General features: G+C 35.7%; 1 protein-coding gene across 1 annotated transcript in view; it reads right to left on the minus strand.

The window, feature by feature from the left end:
- Positions 1-8641: 8641 nt before the first annotated feature.
- FGF10 (fibroblast growth factor 10) overlaps positions 8642-21978 on the minus strand; it is a 62265-nt gene continuing 48928 nt past the window's right edge. Inside the window, exons 2-3 of the mRNA XM_009324552.1 lie at positions 12895-12998; positions 8642-8915 (exon numbers count right to left, since the gene is read on the minus strand). Coding sequence (XP_009322827.1) covers positions 8718-8915; positions 12895-12998 — 302 coding nt within the window. The 3' untranslated portion in view covers positions 8642-8717. The remainder of the gene's footprint in view (positions 8916-12894; positions 12999-21978) is intronic.

Below are 21978 nucleotides of genomic sequence, written 5' to 3' on the forward strand. Positions count from 1 at the left end.
TCACTCTGATTTCTTTTACTTAGCAAGATTTTAGCTACTTATGTTTCTTTCCTATTCAGCACTGCAACACACTTGTGTAAAGTAATTAGGATGGGGAGGGGGGGGGGGAACTGGATGGCTTTGGGTATTTTTTCATAAGATGTCTGCAAGTTACTGGCTTGAGTTTGAGCCTGTAGGTAATAATTGAAAGTTATGACTGCAGCTGGCTGCCTAGTGTTTTATATAGATTCAGTTGATGGTTCATAGAAAATATTGCTATAAGGGACCTTGGAAGAGAGCTAGTCCATCCTCCTGTCTTTGGCAAATCAACAAAGTAAACCATTCCTGATAGCTCTTACAAGTTTAAAACTTAGAAAGTTAGTTGTACAATTATCCTAATCAATTTTCTTCAGAGCCCTTAGTGTTAAGGAGGTTTTTCCAAATATTTAAACTTAAATTTCCTTACTTCAGTTTGATAATATTTTTCTTAAACTATCTGTGGTGAAAATAGGGATATTTTATTTATCAACATAACAGAACAGCCCAACTGGACATGTATCAAAAATCAACACAACCAGTTTTGACTGGTCTCAACATATTTGAAAAACTAATCTAGTCTAATCTAATCTAATTGTTCTGGAAATAGAACACCTTTCTCAGTAGTAGTGGTTCTACCTCAAAGTCAGATGAGGCTAGATGTACAGGGTGATATGGAAATGCTGTCATATGATGGTCACAAGCATTGCAGCTTTTGAGAAGAGCTCAGTTTCTAGGATTATCAATACCGGATTATTTTGCAGAATTTGTTACTGGATACCTCTTTCATTGCAGTTCAATTTAGTAATCTAATATAAACATCTTGGGCAGAAATGTTTAAGTATTTCTTACTTAGTGCCATAGTATCTTGATTTGCTTGGACACAGATATTACATGTAGAGTAGAAGCTGAGGGTCTGGCTTTGTGGGATATGTTGTACGTACCGTGTCTATTCGCAAGCAACTTGGGTACATGCAGTCTGTCTGAATGGAGCTGGGCATGTCCAGTACTGCAGTACTGCTTATGTGTTTATCTGCATAACAGTAGTGGCTAGGTGGGCATTTTTTTTGAAGTCTAGAAGCCAAAATGGAATTATTGACATGCCAAATAAAGTATGAGAATGGCTGTATTCTGCCAGACTAAAAACTATCCTCTAAAATGTTCTGCCTCCAACAGTGAGCATAAAAGTGTGGCAAGAGGGATGAGCAGAAGAATGGAGCAATTTTATAGTATTTCCTTAAAGTACACTTCCAAAGTCCAGCACTAAGAAGCTCAAGTACTTCCTGGGCCAAAACCTGGTGTCTTGTATTAATAGTCCTCAGTGGATAAGCTGAGACAACTGTCCAAAGCTAACTGAAGTCCTTTATGGCAAAATAAATGACAAATCTGGGAAAATATAATATATGTAAGCTTAACCCCGAGCAGAATATCTGTCACACAAGTGCTGAGGAGTAGTCTGCTCTTGCATCTGGTCCTGTGTATCACAGGCAGTTTTCAGCAATGGTTGTGTTTGCAAAGTGCCACCTGACAGTTTTCACTTGATTTTTTTTCACAAGTGAATTTTCATCCTTAGTACTTGGTATACATAGGACATGGTGTTAGAAACCTCATGCTGTATTGCATTTCAGGTGCAATGAGCAAAAACTGTATTTGTGTCAGGACTCAGACAAGAAGTCCGGGGAAAATGTTACAAGAGTGAAGGGGAAGAAACACGATTGCTGCAGGTGACTTAAACTTGGTCGCTGTCACTTTCTAACTCTGAATAGAATTTGCCTCTCATTCTACATCTGTACACGTGATCAGAGTCAAGTTTGTTGTGATGTTAGTGTGGAGAACGTTTAAGACACTAGAGCAGTCAGGGGAGCAAAAGGCCTACCATTGCTTCTGGATAACTGACTTCCTCAATCTGGAGGCCCAGGCATTCATTTACAACTCGATGGTGGCTTTCAGTATGAATATAGGCTGAACCTTACTGCAGAACTTTGTATTGAAGTACTTTAAGTGTCCTGACACTGCACCTTCCCACTGCATCTCCCAATTACCATAGAAATGTAATAATTATGGCTATCAGCAAGACTTTTCTCTCACACTATATCGTTCAGCTCAGAGCATTTAAGAAACAATCAGTTAAATAAATGAATGAATTAAATCTTATCCGTCTCTGTCAGGCAAAGGATACAGTACTCATTTAATAGGATAAGCAGAGCCATATCTCTTCTTCCAAAGCTGGAATCTTTTAGCTTAATCTATATTTAAGTGAGCATAAACTGTATGCTATATCAGTAGCACTCAGTAAGTCAAGTTGGCTGACCATAAAGAAGAGAAAGAGGCTGACCCTTCTTTTACAAGATTGCTGATATCTCTATTCTATTTCATCACTAAAATAAGATCCAGTCAAAGACCAGAATAGGTCATGCATTGGCTGCCAATTAAGAAAAGCAACGAAGACTGTAAGTAACAATATCATATCCTTTCCTTCTGTTTCCCTTTCCTTGAGTGAACCATGGAAAGGGAAAGAAGGAGAAAAATCCGTTTTCATTTGCAACGTATTTTGTGCATGGTGGTTGTTATAATAGCCAAGCTATTCTCACAATGCATATTTAACTTTTGAACCTAATTTGCACATTTACTGGTAAGTATACGGATAGTTTCAGGGGAGCCAAGGGTTATCAAAACACTACAGTATCACTGGATCTCTGTGTCATGTTCTACATGGAACCAGAAATCAGTCTTATGTTTGTGGCATAAATGACTGTACTGCAGACATTAGTCGTGCAAGTTCCCTCAGTGAACCATTTATGAATCTTGTTGTTTGGGGGCATCACTACATGTAAAAGAAGAAAGAAATCAGAAAATTACCTATGATTGTCCATATTACAAGAAATTACCTATTTCTTGTCCATAACTGGAGTTTTGGACAAAGTAAACCATTCCTGATAGCTCTTACAAGTTTAAAACTTAGAAAGTTAGTTGTACAATTATCCTAATCAATTTTCTTCAGAGCCCTTAGTGTTAAGAAGGTTTTTCCAAATATTTAAACTTACATTTCCTTACTTCAGTTTGATAATATTTTTCTTAAACTATCTGTGGTGAAAATAGGGATATTTTATTTATCAACATAACAGAATAGCCCAACTGGACATGTATCAAAAATCAACACAACCAGTTTTGACTGGTCTCAACATATTTGAAAAACTAATCTAGTCTAATCTAATCTAATTGTTCTGGAAATAGAACACCTTTCTCAGTAGTAGTGGTTCTACCTCAAAGTCAGATGAGGCTAGATGTACAGGGTGATATGTCCATAACTGGACAAGAAATATTCTGCAGATAGTTAGCAGTATAAGAGTAAACTGAAAACTATATTTTTTCAAAAAGATTAAATGAAGAATGTGTTTTTTCAGCTCACATTTTTAGCGCAAATTTTAAAATTTAAAATACCTCACATGAATATTTATGCTGTGATTTTTATTTACACCCAGTACCCTCATTTTTATTGTGATTTGTTAAAAATATTGCCTGAAAGGTCCCAGCCTATTGACCCTAACATCTATAAGGTTTTTTTTGAGTTTTTTTCCAAGATTCTGCTGTTCCTGGACTAGTCTTTGAGTATAAATAAAATAGTTTTTTCAAGTAGTTAATTGTATCTGGAGGCTACTGATATGGGTACTAGAAGACCAAGCTCAAAACGTTATGATTGTCCTGAATGGATTATTTAAGTACAATTTGGAAAGAATGTTAAATTGTATGTACAGGGTCCTGATAAGGCAGTTCCTTTTCTGAGTGCTGTCTCAACTTGTTAGAAAAAAAAAGAGATAAAAGAGAAGGCTGAAGTGCTCATACGATTTTGTGACGCATATTTTGGAAATATGGGGAAGTGACACTTCAAGAGTATTTCTAATGCAAGAAAGTATACATATTAGCTGGGCATCATGAAAATAATGGATCGGAGAGATTTACTTTTCATCCCACTCAGACACACCTCACTGAATAAGGCAAGTTCCTGCATGTACAACATTGAATGTAATCTGTTTTTTCAGCTATTTATAGCTAGGAAAAAAGTGCAAATTCAGGTGTAGACCAGTGTTTGGCCTTTTCCCAGACTTCTGTGAAGACTGTTAGCAAATGAAAGGATTAAAAGTTCATTGAGCAATTAGCAAAACAGTTTCATAATAAAAAAAATCATATAATTTAAACCAAGCCACAGAATAGTTTGGATGGTGAACTGGTAAATCTGGAGCTTGGATGAATGGCTACACTGAAGGTATGCACACTTTACATTTCAGCAGTAACAAAGAACTTGTAATATCTTGATTCTTCATTTACTACATTGTCGCAAGATAAATTTAGAGTCTGAGCTCTGAGATAAATCTAGATGTTTTTTCTGCTGTGGTACATTATCTATATACTATCAGTGCCCTAAATATTTTGCACAGAACTATACAGTGGGGTAATTTCTGTGGTTTTTTTTTCAGATATTGCGATTCTCATAGCCTCGTATTTGGACAACGGCCTAATAGGACATGTATTTCTGATGTCACCACCAGCATATCCATTTATTCAATTGCATGAGTTAGTATTTTGCATTAATGAAATAGTATACAGTGGCACCACTAAAGGTCCTGCTGAGGAATTTCAGGAGTGGAAATTCTCCTCACATGTACTGCAGTAACTTAGAGATCAGTGCTCCCATATCGGTTACTTGGGGCTTAGTCATGCTTCCTTTATTTTGCCTTTCACAGCAGCATATTTTCTTTACATTGTTGGGGTGGGCAAAGGACATACTACATTTTTTTTCTGGGATTAGTGAGTGGAAACACATCAATCGGGTATCTGAGATTACCGTGCTTCATTAGAAATTCCCAAAACTTATTCCGAAAAAGCTCCCATATAGCTAAACATGAGGTTCAAATATTTTGAGCAGGTAAGCATAACTGTAAATCATAATCTGATAGGTCCAAGACCAATTAATTTTTCATATTCTATTTCTTGCTTACAATGCAATGGGAAGCGATGTTTTTTTTGAATGTTTGTTATTTGCAGTTGCACTGAAATTGTTTCAGTCAATGAGCTGTTTCTGAAAAATACCATCAGTAATCCCACATTGACTAGCTGCAGCAGAAAATGTTTTTGTGTTATGTGTTGTACTTTTCTTTCTCTAATTTAATAGGAAATTAGTACGATGAATTCTGCCCTACAATCTAACTTAATAGAGTAAATAATGATACTTGATACTTCAAAAGAGGGGCTGTCTTCATGCACTAGTTTCAAGATCACTCCTTGAAGTAGTTACAACTGATTGTGTGAATAGAGACAATCAGTTTCAGCAGGGGCATGAATTACAAAGTTGTGCTCATACACTGGTATTCTTGTATTACTAAAGCTTACTAACCTTTAGTGAACTTTATAACCTGAAATGTCTTGAATGAAGTCTTATATAAAATGTAACTATTTTTCCATATCTAAAGTTTATTTTTAAAATGTGAGTACATGTTCTTCTTCCTAAACCCCTTCATTCTTTCATCAAATGTTCTTGCTTTAAATTCATTGCTTTTTCCACTGTATAAACTAGGTGGATTTGAATACTTACAGGAAGAATCTGAAGCATTTGGTTGTTATTAGTGTGGAGATAGCTGACTCACACATGCAAAAAATTAAAGAAACTTACAAATGTTCAAGTGATTTTTGTTTTGGGGCTATACAGCACCAAACCACATCCTGTAGTACAACGGATCTTTTCCCTTTTTATTTTTATTGTGCAGTATCATTTCAGATTAATAAAACAAACAAGGACAATACTCTTATTCTCTATTCCCCAAATTTTATTGTTTTTATTTAAATATAACATACGTTATACATTGTTGCTCAGTGATTTTTATTTCCCTTTTCTTTTTTAAATCCCTCCCTGTTTTCCTTTTGCTCAGGAGTCTGTTATGTTGAGGGTGACAGAAAACAGATCTTATGGTTGAGGATCTGTGATACTCTAGATAGCGTGTCTGCAGTTTACTCCCACTACAGTGGGTACTACAGTATTCCAAACACACAGGAATCATTGATTCCTTCAAGGATTTTTTTTATTCTGGTTAATTTTCAGAAACCACTATTCATGTCACAAATGGCTCCCGACTCACTTTGGAAAAGTGATATTTGCCGATTTTGGCCTCTGAGCAGCATGGTATTTTGAGTACTATGATAATATTTATGCATAATCCCTTCCCTGACCAAGTCATCTAGGTAATTCTGTCAAAAGAGAATTTCGTTCGTACCCTAAATGTTCTTTAAATGGTCATCCAATACTGCATTTGCCCAAGCCCACACTGAATGTTCACTGTGGGTGGTCCATTATGTCTTGTCAGTTTTAATTATTGATTACAAACTTTAAACAACAGAACCTTGCTTTTATCATTGTAGTTAAGTTTTGCTGTTTTGCTGCAATTACATTTAAAATCTGAAATTCTTACTTCCCTTTCTAGAAAATTCTCATCTGTGAATAAGCAAGCTGGAGATAAAATACCACGAAATACAATGATGTCAGCTATCTGCTAAATTGTTGTCTCTCAAGGAATTCCTGGTTTTTAAACAGTTGACTTTATTTAAGGACAGGAAATACAATCTGGCCATTTTGTATTTTATGGGAAAGCTATTATTTTTGCTTTTTAAAAAAAAACAGCTAATATTTAAATAACAGATTAAGATTGAAATGCTGGTTAAACATTGACTTAAATAAGTTACAGAAGATTCCAACAACACCAGCCTTTACAGAGGTTAAACATTCTCAAAAAGACACATTAAGAAAGGCTCTCCTTTGTACCAAAATACAGTTTCCAAACAATAAAAATAAAACCAACTTTTTCACAACAAGAAATATTGAAGATAAAACTGCAGCATCAATATAATCTCATAGTTATCACTTAAAGTATTTAGAACAAAATAATATTATACTACTTTTGTTTCTTACTAAAGACACTGCAAAGGCTTATTTATTTATTTAGTGGAATACAATGTGAAGACAGTGGTACAAATTGTTTGATGTACTGTTTTCTATTTATCTGCTCTAACAAAATGAATCTCAATATGGTTACATTGGTGAGCTATCCAGAGCTCTCTAAAATTAGAGTAAAGCAAAACATAAAACAAACCTTATGTAACTTTAATTGAACAGACTTCATATTATGCTTAACTTTGTTATACTGCAGTTGCTCAAGTTAAGCCATGGGACTAGTAACACTTCATAAAAATGTGCTGGATATTACGTATTTTGAGCCTTCAGTTACTATGATGGTTATGAAAGGCATGCTAAAGCTGGATACCAGCACAGCTTTTTGGTTGGCTCTCATATATAATATACATGTGAGTAATAATCTCTGATAAATGCATGAGCATGATTTTGGATCTCCTGTCTCTCAGCCCGTACTTAGGTATCGCTCCCACTATATGCCCATGATTTTCAAGCTGGTAACAAGGAAAAACGTGCTGAATGGGAGTATTAACTGAATAAGGAGTGCAGGACTGTGTTGCCTTCTTACTTACCTTTCAGAGGCCAAATTTTACACTTGGGAATTACACACTGTTTAATTTTAACATTTGCAATCTTAGTGACTTTAACAGGGCTGTCCACATCTAGGTTCCAGCTCAATACTTGCTGCAGAATATCATGCTGATTGCAATGCATTAGATCTTAGTTCCAAATTGAAATCGAAGTCAGATGAACATACACACAGCTGCATTGACACCCAAGTACAGATGTGTCCCCCCTCTCAATTTCAAAATAGCAGAAAGACCCTTTGAACAAATTATTTCTGAAGTTTGTTCTTGAGTGCTGATAAGTAAAAAAATTTCTCCAACATAGAGACACCCAATACCATAAATCCAAGCACTGCTTGTTTGGTCTTTTTGCTTAAGTGCAAGACAGTTTAGGAAAAAAATGGATTATACACATTAAATTCTGCCTTTAAAGCCTTGTCTAACACCTATTTTCAGAGCACTTCTGAGGCTTTGATACTTTAACCTATCAACCTCTGTGTGAAGTACTGAGAAAAAGGGAAAATAACAAAGAAGCAAATGAGGAAAACATTTCAAATCAAAAAGATATTTAACATCCTATTAAATAAATAACTTAGAGAGAAATAAAAAGAAATGAAGTTAAAACATACAAGCAAACCATACTATTCGTTTTGTTAGAACAGTTTTACACTACTTTGCTTATATTTCTTAATCCTATCCACTCTTCCACAAGGCTTCTCCAGAAATGTCATTATTTGTGCATATGACCCAAGTGCTTCCAGTAAATGCTTGCGTGTCTAACTGTTCATTGGATCATTAGGCTTGAACGAGCAATTAAGGTCTTTGATATGAGTTAGTATTCTATAAATAACTTTCCCCATGAAGATCATTCAACAGATTGTCTCATGTCCCTTAAGTTCTGTTGCAGAGATAAAAAAAAATTGTTCACACTGGCAATAACTTCCATCCCATTTGATCCAGCTTGTTTCTTGAGTATAAGATATGACACCAAACTAAATAAAAATATTTCATGTGCCAGCAATGAGTACAAAACCTTCAAAGGCTTCCCCTGCTCTCTTTTCAAACAAGCAGATGTCTGTACTATTTCTTTGCATTTACTCTTCAAGAGGATTACCAAATATTCTTGACATAAGAGCCTTTGGTTCAACTGCATCAATAAAATAGAATAGTTCCTTCATCTATGACATTACTACCATTGGAAGAAAGTGAGCTGAAGTGTTTTTCCTTCTTGTTTTCTGTCCTCTCTTTGTGGCTCCCCTTCCATTCAGGGCCACAAACATTTGCCTTCCATTGTGCTTCCAATTTAAGGATGCATATGTGTTATATCCATTTTCTTCTATTCTTTCCTTCAATTTGCAATCACTGTTAAACTCCTTCTGTTAAAAGAAGAAAATAAATACACAAATTCAGAATAAACATAATCTTTCAGAGTTGCAGCATACTGAAGGTAAATAGTTTCTAAAAATGTTTTGGAAGATTTCAGTGTTCTGTATGTGATACCCTTTTAGGATTCTACAGTGTATTTAAAGAAAAGTTTCACTGTGTCCATAGCATTTAAAGCAACATCAGTTAAACTGCAAAAAGTGAAACAACAAAAGACATAATCAATTATTCAGTGCATAATTATAGCAGTGAAATTATATAATTCACTCACAGCTGAAATTCAACTTCTCCGTGTTGGAATATAGCAACAATATTAAAGCAAATTCTCAGTCATAAACTCAAAGTATGAGGTAGCAATCTTGGAACCATTCATCATATTTCAGTTCTAACAAATACAACCCTTAAATATCTTGAACCAGATTATTGGACCTTTAGACGTCTCTTCCAACCCAAACTATTCTATGATTCTATTGTTCTATTGATACCGTATGTTAAACAAATATGCATGGCATAGGCCTATTTCTTATTTAAAATAAGATCTTTTACACCACACTGGCCATGAAAAAGGGCTTTTTTTGGATGGGTGCAAATCACTGTTATGCTACTGTTGCAATGGATATGAGGCCTGTTTACTTTGCTGACCTGAAGAGCAGCTTAGCCTAAAAAAGAATCATGTATGGTCCTGTATCTTATTGACTAAATAAACTTGAAAGCAATTTTGTGTATAGTACCAGGGATTAAGGTACTCCTTTTTAAAGGAGAACCAGTTGTAAGTTTATCAGAAAGAATAAAAAATACAAGCATGTGGAAGCATGTAGGGGGAGACTATTTTTTTGCTATAATGTTAAATGCACTTTTATGCAGATCTGCTTCTCTATAATGAAGACAAGAATACTTTGTTTTCACAAACAAGTAATTCCTACATATAAAAAAATCCCAGTTTTATCAAGTTACTTATGTTCCATTTAGAAGGCTTTTGAAAGTGGGACATTTACAACATACTTAAATTACAACAAAAAATTAGCATTTCGTTGTTCTGCATTACAGAAAATAAGATGTTATTTCACAGCTCAGGCAGAAGCATGTCAGAATCTCAGAGTATGATATACTAACTACATGTGGTATTTTTAATGTGTCTATGAACAAGGCAAGAAATATGTCTGAATAATAAAACAATTTTCATAGTATAGATAAGAATTTCAGGGATGTTTTATGTTTTATTATTATCAAAACCATTAGATATCTAAGATATCTTTAGATATATCTAAAGATACAGAAAGTATCCACATTAATAAAAAGGACATAAGAATGTTAAAAAAATGTATTTTCCATTCCTATTACTTTAAATTAGAATTTTTAATCTAGTTAATGTTCAGTAATTTGATACAGTAAGAATTTTTGGGTCTGTAATTAATGTTTTACTTAGTCGCTGCTAAGACTACAGAACACATGCTTATGTTTTCCTAACAGAATTGCGCATATTCAAACTCAATTTGGCTCCCAAAATGCTCTTTGACTTTGGGATTAGTAGTTAGTTGAACAGTGACTGTTGGGGAAGACACTATCAAGAGAAGACTCTCTACAAAACGACCCTTGATACTGCCTGTATTCACAAAGCTACATATAGATCATTTAGTATTTATTTGCTGTAATATGCCACCTCTGGCATCAAGGTATTAAGAAGGCAGGTGACCATCAATCAGTTCTAAACTGCATTAGCTTCTCCTATCTGCCAGCAGCTTATTTTGTTAAAGAAACCAAACAGTGAGTCTTCTTTTGCTCCCTCATTCTAACCAAAGTCAGTCCAATGGAAACGTTTTTGATAAACATAGAAACAGTCTTACTTGAATTGTTTTCCCAGATGCAGATTTGTACTTGAATCCAAAGTTTTATCTCTATTCTTAGATAATACAGAGAGAACAGATGATGATGTGATGTGGTTAAGAAGTCTTATTGGCAGGGGTCCTGAGTGTTAGCCCAGGACTGCTTTGCTCATTTCAAACAAATTTCAGCATAACCCTACACCAATGTCTATTGTGCACATGCTTAAGAGTGTTTTTACAATTTTTATTGGTTCTGTTTTTCATATCCATCTGCAAGCTGCCACACTGTAGTAATATGAGTCTAACTGCAAGTCTTGGGAGGATGGGAAAAATAATAACAGAAGCATTCTTGAAATCTCTGAAGTATTATGGAATAGGTTTTGATAAGTCATTATGCTGTGATTTTATGATGTGAATATTGAAAAATTATCTCAGCTGGAATTAAAAGAAAGGCTTTCCACATTCGTATCTTCCTGTCAACACTATTTCTAATACACTATGAATTACTGAATCTTAAGGCAGCAGTTTCCACCTATGGTACATGAAAGCAACTTTGACTTCTTTTGTGTGTATATAGGGTTGGGATGGACTCTTACCACACCAGCTGTGGCTAGCAACTTGGGTAGGAAAACTCAGGCTTTGGGATGGACCGTCAAAAATGACTAAATTAAATGCTGTAAACTGAGACGTGTGAATTGAAGATGGCGATTTATGCTAACTCCTTCACATATGTCCAGAAGCACACCCATGATCAATGAGTGTAGCTTAACTGACAAATGGTAACTTTGTCAGCAACTCAGTATACCCTTATAGCTCTCAATGGTGCAGGACTGAGCACTGCTTATCCTGTATTCTGACCAGTGTAATTCTAGAAATTAAAATCCACATTTACAGGAGTTTAAGAAACATTTCTCTGTTCTGGTCTTTCCTTAATGTGATTCTTCAACACTGCCCAGGAGTTTAGAAAGTCAGAAGTAACCTTTCGGACCAGGAGCGACTAGCCACAGTGGAGATGAAGGAGGACAGTTTATATAGTTTGTATGAACTAAACCCACACTGTAGAAATGCTTCCTTAAAAAAGAGGGCCAAATGACTTCAAGCCCCTTGAGTGTCAGTTGAGACTGTCACTACCTCATTATTTTCAGCAGAGGTAGGTGGCTTAGCTACATTACCCAAGGATAAACCCAGACCCAGCACCTATCTGTGACCTGCTCTCTTTAAAGCCTATGGATGTTCTGAATACTGAGCAATCTGAAGGTTGGCTCATAACCTTTGCAGATGACTTGAATAAGTTTATATTTATGTGGGCTCACTGGAACTGGCAAAAAGTTGCAAAATTACAAAGCAAACCAGATGTATACCAGAACAATCTGGTGTTTGTGTAATCATGTGGATGTGTGAGGGTACACTTGAGTTTAGTAGTCAGATTTATAGATCATATTGCTTCCTATGAAAAATATTTGGATAGTTACTGGTTTTGTTGGGTTGAGGGTTTTTTTGTGGTTTGTTCCCCCCCCGTTCCCCCCTCTGAGAGTACCAGTAACCCCAAACTTACACAAATATGAATAGAGTATATATGGACAATTTTCAAATGATACCCAAATCCTGTTCAGCTTTTATCTATCTGCTGATATGTAAGTCTGTATCTCTCTGTACTGCCCATAATCTTGTGTATTAATTAACACAGTCAATGTAAAGCTGGCTACTCTAGAAATCTTCTTTTTGGAAGTCATAGTTTGATAATTTGGTCTGTCTGCTCCATCAGTTGAAGTTTCCAAGATTTCAGGTACACTTTATTCCCCCTAGAATTACTGCTAAATGTGACTGTACTGCAGAAAAACAGAGAAAAACAGCCTTAAAGATTACATTTTGTAGGACCCTCTCCATTGGCCACTACTTAATAAGAAACCTGACTGAAGCAGTAAGCATGATAAATCCCTGCAGTTGCTTTGGTATGATATAAGCTTAACAAACAACAGGGAGCTTGTAGAGAGGGCAGCTGCTCGTTTACCAGAGGATGGAATGTTGATGAATAGCTCATTTCAGCTCTAATCAGTAGTAATACAGAGACAAGGGGGGTTTTCAGTAGGCAAGAGAGGGAACTATGCCGCCTACTGCAATCCATTTGGAAGGTAAAAAAAATACTTACAGAGCCGTAGACTTTTCCTTTCTTGTTCATGGCTAAATAATAGTTGCTCTTAATGGACTTAACTGCCACAACTCCAATTTCTACAGATGTTATCTCCAATATGCCTAAAAAATAAAAATTGAGCTATTTAATAACTTTATTAGAGGATTTTCTCACTATAGAAAAAACAATAAGCCTGAAAAAGACTAAACTTCTAATATTCGCAACAACAGACCAACAAACTTTAGCAAAATTCTTCTCTAAACCACTGCAAGAATATACACAAACATTGTTTCAATTAATGTTTCCTTTGCTAACCCTGCATTTTAAACCCCATAAATACTGAAACAGCTCCATTCTTCTTAGCATAGATTTTACTAAAATTTATCAGAAGAGACATCTGAACCACAGCATTAAATTAAATCTATAGCATATGTCAATAGAACGTTAGACTTACCCCAATCTTCAAAACCAGTGGTAAACTATTTATTCCTTGTAGGACATTTAGATAAACTAAATCTCTTGGCTGCACTGAGCTGATAAATTCACTTTTGGCAAGTGTGTTGACATTTTGGGATATAATAAGACTAACCCTAACAGCCACATTATCTTTGTCTTTCAGATATCAGAAACATTTTGCTCTGTTTGTAATAAATATGATTGATTTTTTTTCTTTAAAACAAACTCTTTCTGCAATACTGGGTGGCTCAAGGGGCCAATAATGGGAGGCAGAGCTTTTATCCCTATGTTTTCTGCCCAAGAGCATACTGATTTGGGAGTAGTAGAAGTTACTACAACTTATATAGCAACTTTAGAGATCCCTTTTCAGCTATTACTACAGTAACTGGATGGCTATGTTGTTCGGGCATTGTGTCTTAATACAGGATAAATATGGTTCCAACCAGATAATTTCTAAATGGTTTATTCAGGTAGTATGCCTGGCTCCAACATTTCTCCTGATATTAAAGTAGGTATTAAAGAAGTCAGAACAATAGCCCGTCTAACTCAGTGGTCACTAAGGGCCTACCAATGGGGAAATTACAGGATGGGCAAAAGTGTTGAGAAATTGTAAAGAACATCTTAGACCAAGCCAACAAATAATGTGATGAATAGATCAGCTGGCAAAAACATTGATGAGTTGCTACCTGCTTAAAAAAAAAAGAATCTGCAATAGTTTCCTCTTAAATACGTTCTATGCTTTTTGTCTGAGCAGGGTAGTACTGGAAAATCCCTATGTTTTTTCCTTTACTTAAAAATTCCTTATGGTAGCCACACAACAACTGAAGCCAACAGTGTAACTTGGTATTCAGTGCATTTTCTGGAAATGCTGATTTTCTGTCCCTGAAAATTGAATGCAGTCTGTTCAGACTGTGGAACCATGTGGACTTTATTGTGCAGAGGAGGTGAGGAGGAAGTTCTTTCACTGTAAATTTTTTTTAAAATGGCTGCTTTACATACGATGCAAAAGCTGTTCTGTATGGCCATTGAACTGGTCTGTGCAACTCGGGAGCGAGGGTGTTGCTTGTTCTGTGACTATAAGTAGAGGCTTAGATGTTAGCTGGGCAGTGGCTGTGAATCAGGCATGAAAAAGTAATCGCCGATTTTTATTGAGAAGTATACTGATGACATAGTTTATACATGTGAAGAAGAGAAAGAACCTCAAACTAGGCAATTTAATGTGAAAGATCTCCTTTTATTGTCAAGAAAGGAGAGGTGGCCTTTCCTGGATGCATTTTTAAATACATGTAAAATTCTATACTTCTATAAACTACATAAATTTTGATATGAAAATATATAAATTCCAGTGCAATTACCAGAGGTTTTCTCTTTACTTAGCAAGAAACATTAGGTTGGCCACAGCTACAAGGTCTGTAGTCCTTGCATATGAGAAAGACTTCAGTGAGAACTGCAAGATAAACAACAGTAAGTCTCAGATCTACTAAAGCCCTTCAGAAAATGGACCATATTAAATTACAAATAATATTAAAATTTTTTTCTTGTCCAAACCTATAAAGAGCTGAAAGTGAAGGATTATTTTGTTTACATATTGATATCAAAATGCAAATATAAATGTTGATAGACACAAACAATCAGTATTATAAAAAAAACCCAAACCTGATAAAGCCTTCAGATGTAAGATTTTTATGGTAAGATTCTTAATTGCAACATGAAAAATCATCAGTGCTAAGGATGGAGTTGCACATATAAACTAAGAAAACTTCACCTATGCTGTGAAAAATCTGAATATCCACTGAGCTTCTTACAGCTGTGTGAGAACAATACTGCACTAATCACCACTCCGGCTTGAAACCCAGACTTCAACAGAGTGAATGCACATTTACATATGGCACTGCAAGCCTGCTACCTCTGAGGGGGTATACACAACAGTTCCCAAAATGAGCTCACTCCATCATCATCAGTAGTATCCAACTCAGTAGCAGCAAAGGCCCCTCTGGTATCTGCGGGTAGCCTAACTACTGCCAAGCAGAAAAGATATGGACAGTTATTTAAATGAAAATTCTAAACACAGCTTCCATTAGTTACTTATATGTAATGTTAGCCTGACAATTACCACAAGGTGCTTAGATGGAAATAAGAGGAACTATAACTTAGGGGAACTCTGTAATCTGGGAAAACCCAGAAAATGTGAGGGAAGAGTCAGTTAAGACCCATGACCTACTTTTAAGGCTAACTTGTCTACTGCTGCAAAGGAGCCATACATCATTTTCCATATGTAAGATAAAGAGAATTGTACTCTCTAATCTCAAGAAAAGTTGTGAGGGCTCCTTAATTAGGTCTTGATAGTCAGCTCATATATACCAGTGTCATGCCATTAATACAAGCAGATCAGTAAGTCCATACCAGCCAAGGTGTGTTATGCTTCTATTACTCTTAAAACGTTGCTCATTTTCACAGCAAAGAAAAGCCAAAGTTGCTTTCTTGATTTTCTGTGAGATCATTAATACAGAGCAGCAGTCTTTTATATGTCTCTCCCATGGGACATCTCCTGAAGTATTTGTGCTCAAAATCAAACAGAGTTAGGTGGAGTGTCTTAAGTCATGTGGATGACAAACTCTTAGAGGGTAAGAATGTGGTGCAAACACTGCTACAACTCCCACTTCTTTTTACATGAGTTACATGGATTTTTCTATTTTCCATGGCAAAAAGTGATGAGAGGAATTAAGTTAATTCTTTCTACAGAAATTATTTGCTGTAATCCAAACTGTGACACCAGTAAAACTAGGCTGGGTCCATTTCTAACAGCAACAGCAGTAACAAACAAAAAAAAAGAAAAAAAAAGACGATACTGGCAAAACGTGCCATTATTAATTTTTATGTTGAAATGGATTAAACTGAGATATATTTTGTCATATTATCCTCATAACAGTAACACCATATTAGACCATTTCAATTGATTAATACACTTGCAGCTGCAGGAGAAGAGTGCTTAAATAAGAAACTTGCACTGAATTAACACATATTAAGTGTTTTGCACTTGAATGACGGAGATACACTGCTCTTCAGTACAATACCTAAGTTAAAGTAAAAGAAGTATTCATATAATTCATGAAAACATATTAATTTTTTCTGGTAAAGTTTGTTTGCAATCTCACACTCCATTATATCCCCAGTGGGGCAGCTGAAAGGAGGTCATGAGGAGAAATGTTACTACATTTACATTATATCCACAGTAACTAGCTTGATTATACCTAGTTGCACTATTTAACTGGAGCCAAACGTATCTGTATTCTTTGGAACTATTATCAGTTTGATCTCATCACCAATGATCCGGGATTTATTCTCACTAAGTGTGTTTTGTGTATTTGGAAGTTGAAAAATGTATATTTTTCAGTAACAATTGTGCATATTCTAACCTCTGCAGTATTTTGGGGGGAGAAGGGGACATTTTAATGGCTGTTTTTCTTTCAAATGAATTTAATACTCTTGATCTATCACCCCTTGGTAACAGGGACATAATTTGGTTCTTATCTACCCTGCTAATGTCTGTACACTCTGGAGACTTCACTGGAGTTACATTTTAGTTACAAGCACAGAACTAGCTTTTGTCTAGATTGTAAATTATTCAATATTATTTAGAGATTTTCTCAGGAGGAGATTCTCTCATGAGTTTGATAGACCTACTGAAGGTAACAGGAATCTTTTCATAGGTGTCAGTGATGTAGACACAAATTTCAAAGGTCAGCATGAGAGCATCAACTCATCTGACATGGATCTACAAGCAGAAGTCATAAGGACATTTCAGAACTTTGAAATAGACTGGGTTTAACTCAAATGCCTTTGATGTAAGGGTTAAAATATGTATTTGATTATTCTTTATGAAGCTTAAAACTAGTGTTTTCACCATCTAATGAAACTGATTTCTTTGAGGGCACAAAAAAATTTTGTATTTTCATCCAGGTTTATGTAGTAGAGTCACGGGCCGTGATTGGACTTCTACACTACTGCAGTACAAAATATAATTTCCATGGGGTCTCAAGATTAACTCTGTAAAATTTCATATTCTTCAAGTGCTGCAGGCTTGGAGGTAAGAGCTTGTGTGTAGTCATAGACAATACGGCTGAAAGGATGCCAGATCACTGTGGGTACTCCACTGGCCTTAGTTAGGAAAGCTATTCTTGACAGATGATTGTTCTCAGACACCTTCAAAAAATGAGATTCTATGACCTCCCAGGTAACCTATTCCACTATCTACGTTAGAAAGTTATTCTAGTATCCAATTTAAATGTCCTTGTTGCAATTTGAGCCCATTAATTCTTGTTTAAACTGTAAACTAACATGAAAAAGAGATTTTTATTTTTTCTTTGCAGAAAGCTTTTATGTATTCAGAAATTATCATCACACCTGCCCATCTACCTACCAACTTTTGCTCTCTAAACAAACCCAGTTTTTCAATGCTTTCCTTAAAGCTTTCAGGTTTTCTAGACCTTTGAACACTCTTGCTTATGCCCACAGCATGGCCATAATACTCTTACTGAAATCTTACCAGTTTTGATACATGAAGGAACATTTCGTATTTCCTGCAAAGGATATATGCATAAATTATACATTTATGCATACTTCCTTTTTTTTTACAGTAATATGATAATACTAATTCATGTTTTATTTGTGATCCACCACCCTCGGATACATGGAAGAAATGTAAGCAATCATTCCTCATTCTATAGTTGTGAATTTGATTACTCCTAATTAAATGTCGTACTTCACAGATGCCCCAGTTACGTGGCCTCTTGTTTATTTTATAATTTCGACAATTTGTCAGTGTTGTTTTAAGTTCTTATTCAGACCTCCAAAATACTTGCAACTATTCCAAGTTTCATATTGCCTGCAAATTTTATAACCATATTTTCAATTCCTTCATTCAAATTATTAATGAATTTTTGATTAGGAGATACCTTGAAGAGACTCTTGCGGAACTTGATGCCTTTGTTGAGATTGGCAGTGAAAAATTGCTAATTCCTGAGTATGGCTTTCCATACTGTAAGACTTTCACTTAGATTTTGCTTGCTAATCTTGGTGAAGAGAATATCATTAGAGACATTAGTTTCAAAAATCTTTCCCAAATGTATGGTATCTACTGCTTCTCTTCTATACATGAAGATTTTTATCTCATCGCAGTTGAAAATTAGGTTGGTTTGGAATTACTTCTCTTTGATTAATTCTTTGATTAATTCTTTTTGGTTGATAATTTCTCAGGTGTTCACAAACATATATTTAAAAATTACCTTTCCCATATTTTTTCTCAGGATATGCTGACTTGTCTCTAGGTCTTTGTTTTTTCCCTTTTTAAAGACAGGTATTATATTTACTATTTCCTCAGTCATCTGGGGAGTCATTTTTCTCCTCAAGTTTTCAGAATGAATCTCTAGAGGCTTGGCCAACCTACTTAGTAGAGCGAGTAAATTTTATCAAGTAAAAAACAGATAAATCATCCAAATAATTTTCATTTTGTTCTTTTTTTATTCCAACCAATGTTAGCTTCTCTTTGGAGTTCATGTTTCTTTTCTGTGAAGACTGAAACAAAAAAGCATTTCAACGTACTTCCTTCTATGTTTCTTGTATCTGATTTTATACCATTGCTTGGGCTCAGGCATTTCCATGCCTTAAAACTTTTCACTCCAAGAAAATGTGTAAAGTAAATAGTTTCCATGATATAACGTGACTTGTAACTATGCTTGATAATAAGCACTACAAAAAATTAATATTCTTGGGGGAAAATTCTCATTAGTAGTTACTTATTTCTGGTTCTATGCTTTTTAGGAACTTGGCAAGGAAAATAAAATAATTAAAAAAAAATAAAATGCTGTGGCCTCTATTATGGTTTTAAAACAGATAAAACGCTATTATTTTACAGCCATAACTCTGTAAACTTCAACAATTACAACTAATTCCTTTTGACCACATCCACTGTAAAAGCATAGTTTTCAATACCCAAACCATTTCCAACTCATTATAATTAGAAACATTTTAAATATCAACTTGAGATGTGCCCTGTAGCTATGCATGTGCTCTCTTTACAGGTCCCAAAGGCTAGAAACATATTCCCAATAGAAACCAAATATATTTAACTTAAATAAACTGTATTTTTATAGTTTATAAAAGTGATCATTATATAAATGACAGAAAGCTGACTGGCTGTCTTGCTCTGCACAGAGGGACTGTAAAAAATACAAGCAAAAAATTGTGCTTACATAATTCTGTACGCTAATTCCAAATGTCCTATGTTTTTATAAAAATGCTGGTAATATGAAGCAAAAAATTTACAAAATATCCTGGAACTTGAGTGAAATTATGTCAAGCAATTTGTTAGGAAAGAGAGCTTGACAGACTATCAGATGTATTATCAAGTCAGTACTACAGTGGATCCAAACATACCCTGCAATGAGAACCACTTGATTCTGGGATCAAATTCAACTTCTTTGCAGTGTAAGGCAGCAACCATTTTTCTGCAGCTGCATCATTTGTGTAATAAGTTCTTAAAACACACTTTAAACTTCTGCAGTCCTAGTTGCAGTCCTCTTAATGTAGAGGAACAGGATCACCTTGCATCTTCCTCCACCTTTCAGAGATTATGCCATATATGTAGCAATCCACAGGCAGTACCTCCCTCCCTCCCTTTTCTTCTGTCTGCAGAAATATCGCAGATGAAGAGTCAGTTCAGCTGGATGGAATGTGACGATGACTGAGAGCTCCAAAACTTTCCAGTTTCTCAAATGGTGACAAGAAGCTGCTGGGCCTGTGAAGGCAGCTGCTGCTCTTGGTGGGTAACTGGAGAGGGAAGAACTTGGTAACGTTCCTCTAAACTGACTTTTCAGAACTTTGATTTGGGCACCCTCCAGGGAGCTTCTCTGAAGGGGTACCTTTGACTGGCATTAGCTTGGGTCAAACAAAGTTGGTGATAAGGCATAACGTTAAAGATTTGATAGTTCAAAAAGCTGCTTTTAGTAGATGGCTTGAAAAAGAGTGGTTTGAGGAAATGAGAAGACTTACCTTTGGAAGCTTTTTCAATGAAACAAAGTAGTTCCACTAAAATGTAATCTTACAGACTTTGCAGCTGTCTTTGGAAGGCAGCTTAAGATACAAATCTCACAACTCATGATACCACAGTTATGGGCAGAAATCTCAAATAATAATCAACCTGAACCATAACCTGAGTTTTGACTTAAAACTAAAACTTTATTTGAAGTTAAAATCAGTTCGGTGCTTTTTATTATTATTTAATATTTTCTGAGACCTCCATCCTTCCTGCTCTAAATCAGAAGTGAAAGTACTGAAAGACCACAAAGCAAGTTGCTAATGTGTCATATTTAGATCAACTATAGCCAAAATGTGAATGTCCCATGAACTTTCCAGTCCAATTCCCACATCTGATGCATTTGGATACGCCTGAGGTATGTATCCAAACTTCTGGAAGGCTGTGGGAACAGGACCTCTGAGCCTTCCTGCACTAGCAGAATATCAGCATAAGATGTGAAGTCTCCACGGTGCATAAAGACCATGTAAAAGACTAATTATTAGAGGCCTTTCTCAGACCCACAAGGGGATTAAAGGAAAATAAACTGCTTCTCCTTTCCTTATCTACTGCTTTTAAGGCTTTAACTTCAGAGCAGAGCAAGGACTACTCAACCAATGGTCCTCTGTAGACCAAGTAAATGGAAGGGTGGCAGCAGTACGGTACATGGGAAGAGAAAACTTCATTAGTGATGCAAGAGTGAGAGCTGTTGGTTAACAAAGGAGGATTTTAAGTTTAGCTATGAGAATTGCATGAATCAATTTAGCTAGTATATATCCTGACATGTAACAGAAACAATTAATTTAGGAGCACAGTTAGTCTACATTTTTCCCTCTTGTCAGTGAAGGGAGGCAACTCCAAAGAACAGTTCTAAACACCACCACTCCTTCTGTTGAATGTCCAAAGTTAGACTGGTTAAACTTAAACAAAGGAAATGCAGGAAGTGACTTTGAGGACACATCTATGCTGTGAGTTAAGATGAGTTCAGATCTGCCCTCAAGGATACCTTGTCCATCACTTTCATCACTAACATGCAAGCATGTCATCAGATTTAGCCAAAGTGCTGGATCTGTCCTGCAGGAGGGAAGATAAACACGTTTGCTTCCTTCACATGGATTTAATTCATGCTGTGGAGATGGGGTGGCTACAGGTAGAGCCAACAGTACCTAGCTCTGTTAATCAGAGCTCAGATTTCTTGAGCTCTATGCTTTGAGCCAAGACAGGAAGACGTATAGCCAGCTACATGAATGTTGATGGAAAATACCAGGATCTGAACATCTCAGTGTGCTTGACCCCAACATTGCAAGATTTGATAACTTGTAGATTAGACACAGACAGTGTCAGAATTCATTATCTGATCTGTTTCTGGGATGGAGGAGTTATAACTGATGGCTAATACTGACCAAGGAATGGTAGCAATTCATATGCCAAGAGAAAAAAAGGAAAACAAAACACCCCCACCTAGTATATATGGTTAGATGCAGGGTTGTAGTTATCTGATTTGTTAGATCTCTTGACAAAGATGGCTTAAGGAGTTTCAGCCCTCCCTTCCCCCAGACACTTTTTCCTGCCTC

The sequence above is a fragment of the Pygoscelis adeliae genome, unplaced genomic scaffold, assembly GCF_000699105.1.
Source record: "Pygoscelis adeliae isolate BGI_AS28 unplaced genomic scaffold, ASM69910v1 Scaffold320, whole genome shotgun sequence".
In the NCBI taxonomy this organism is placed as follows: Eukaryota; Metazoa; Chordata; class Aves; order Sphenisciformes; family Spheniscidae; genus Pygoscelis; species Pygoscelis adeliae.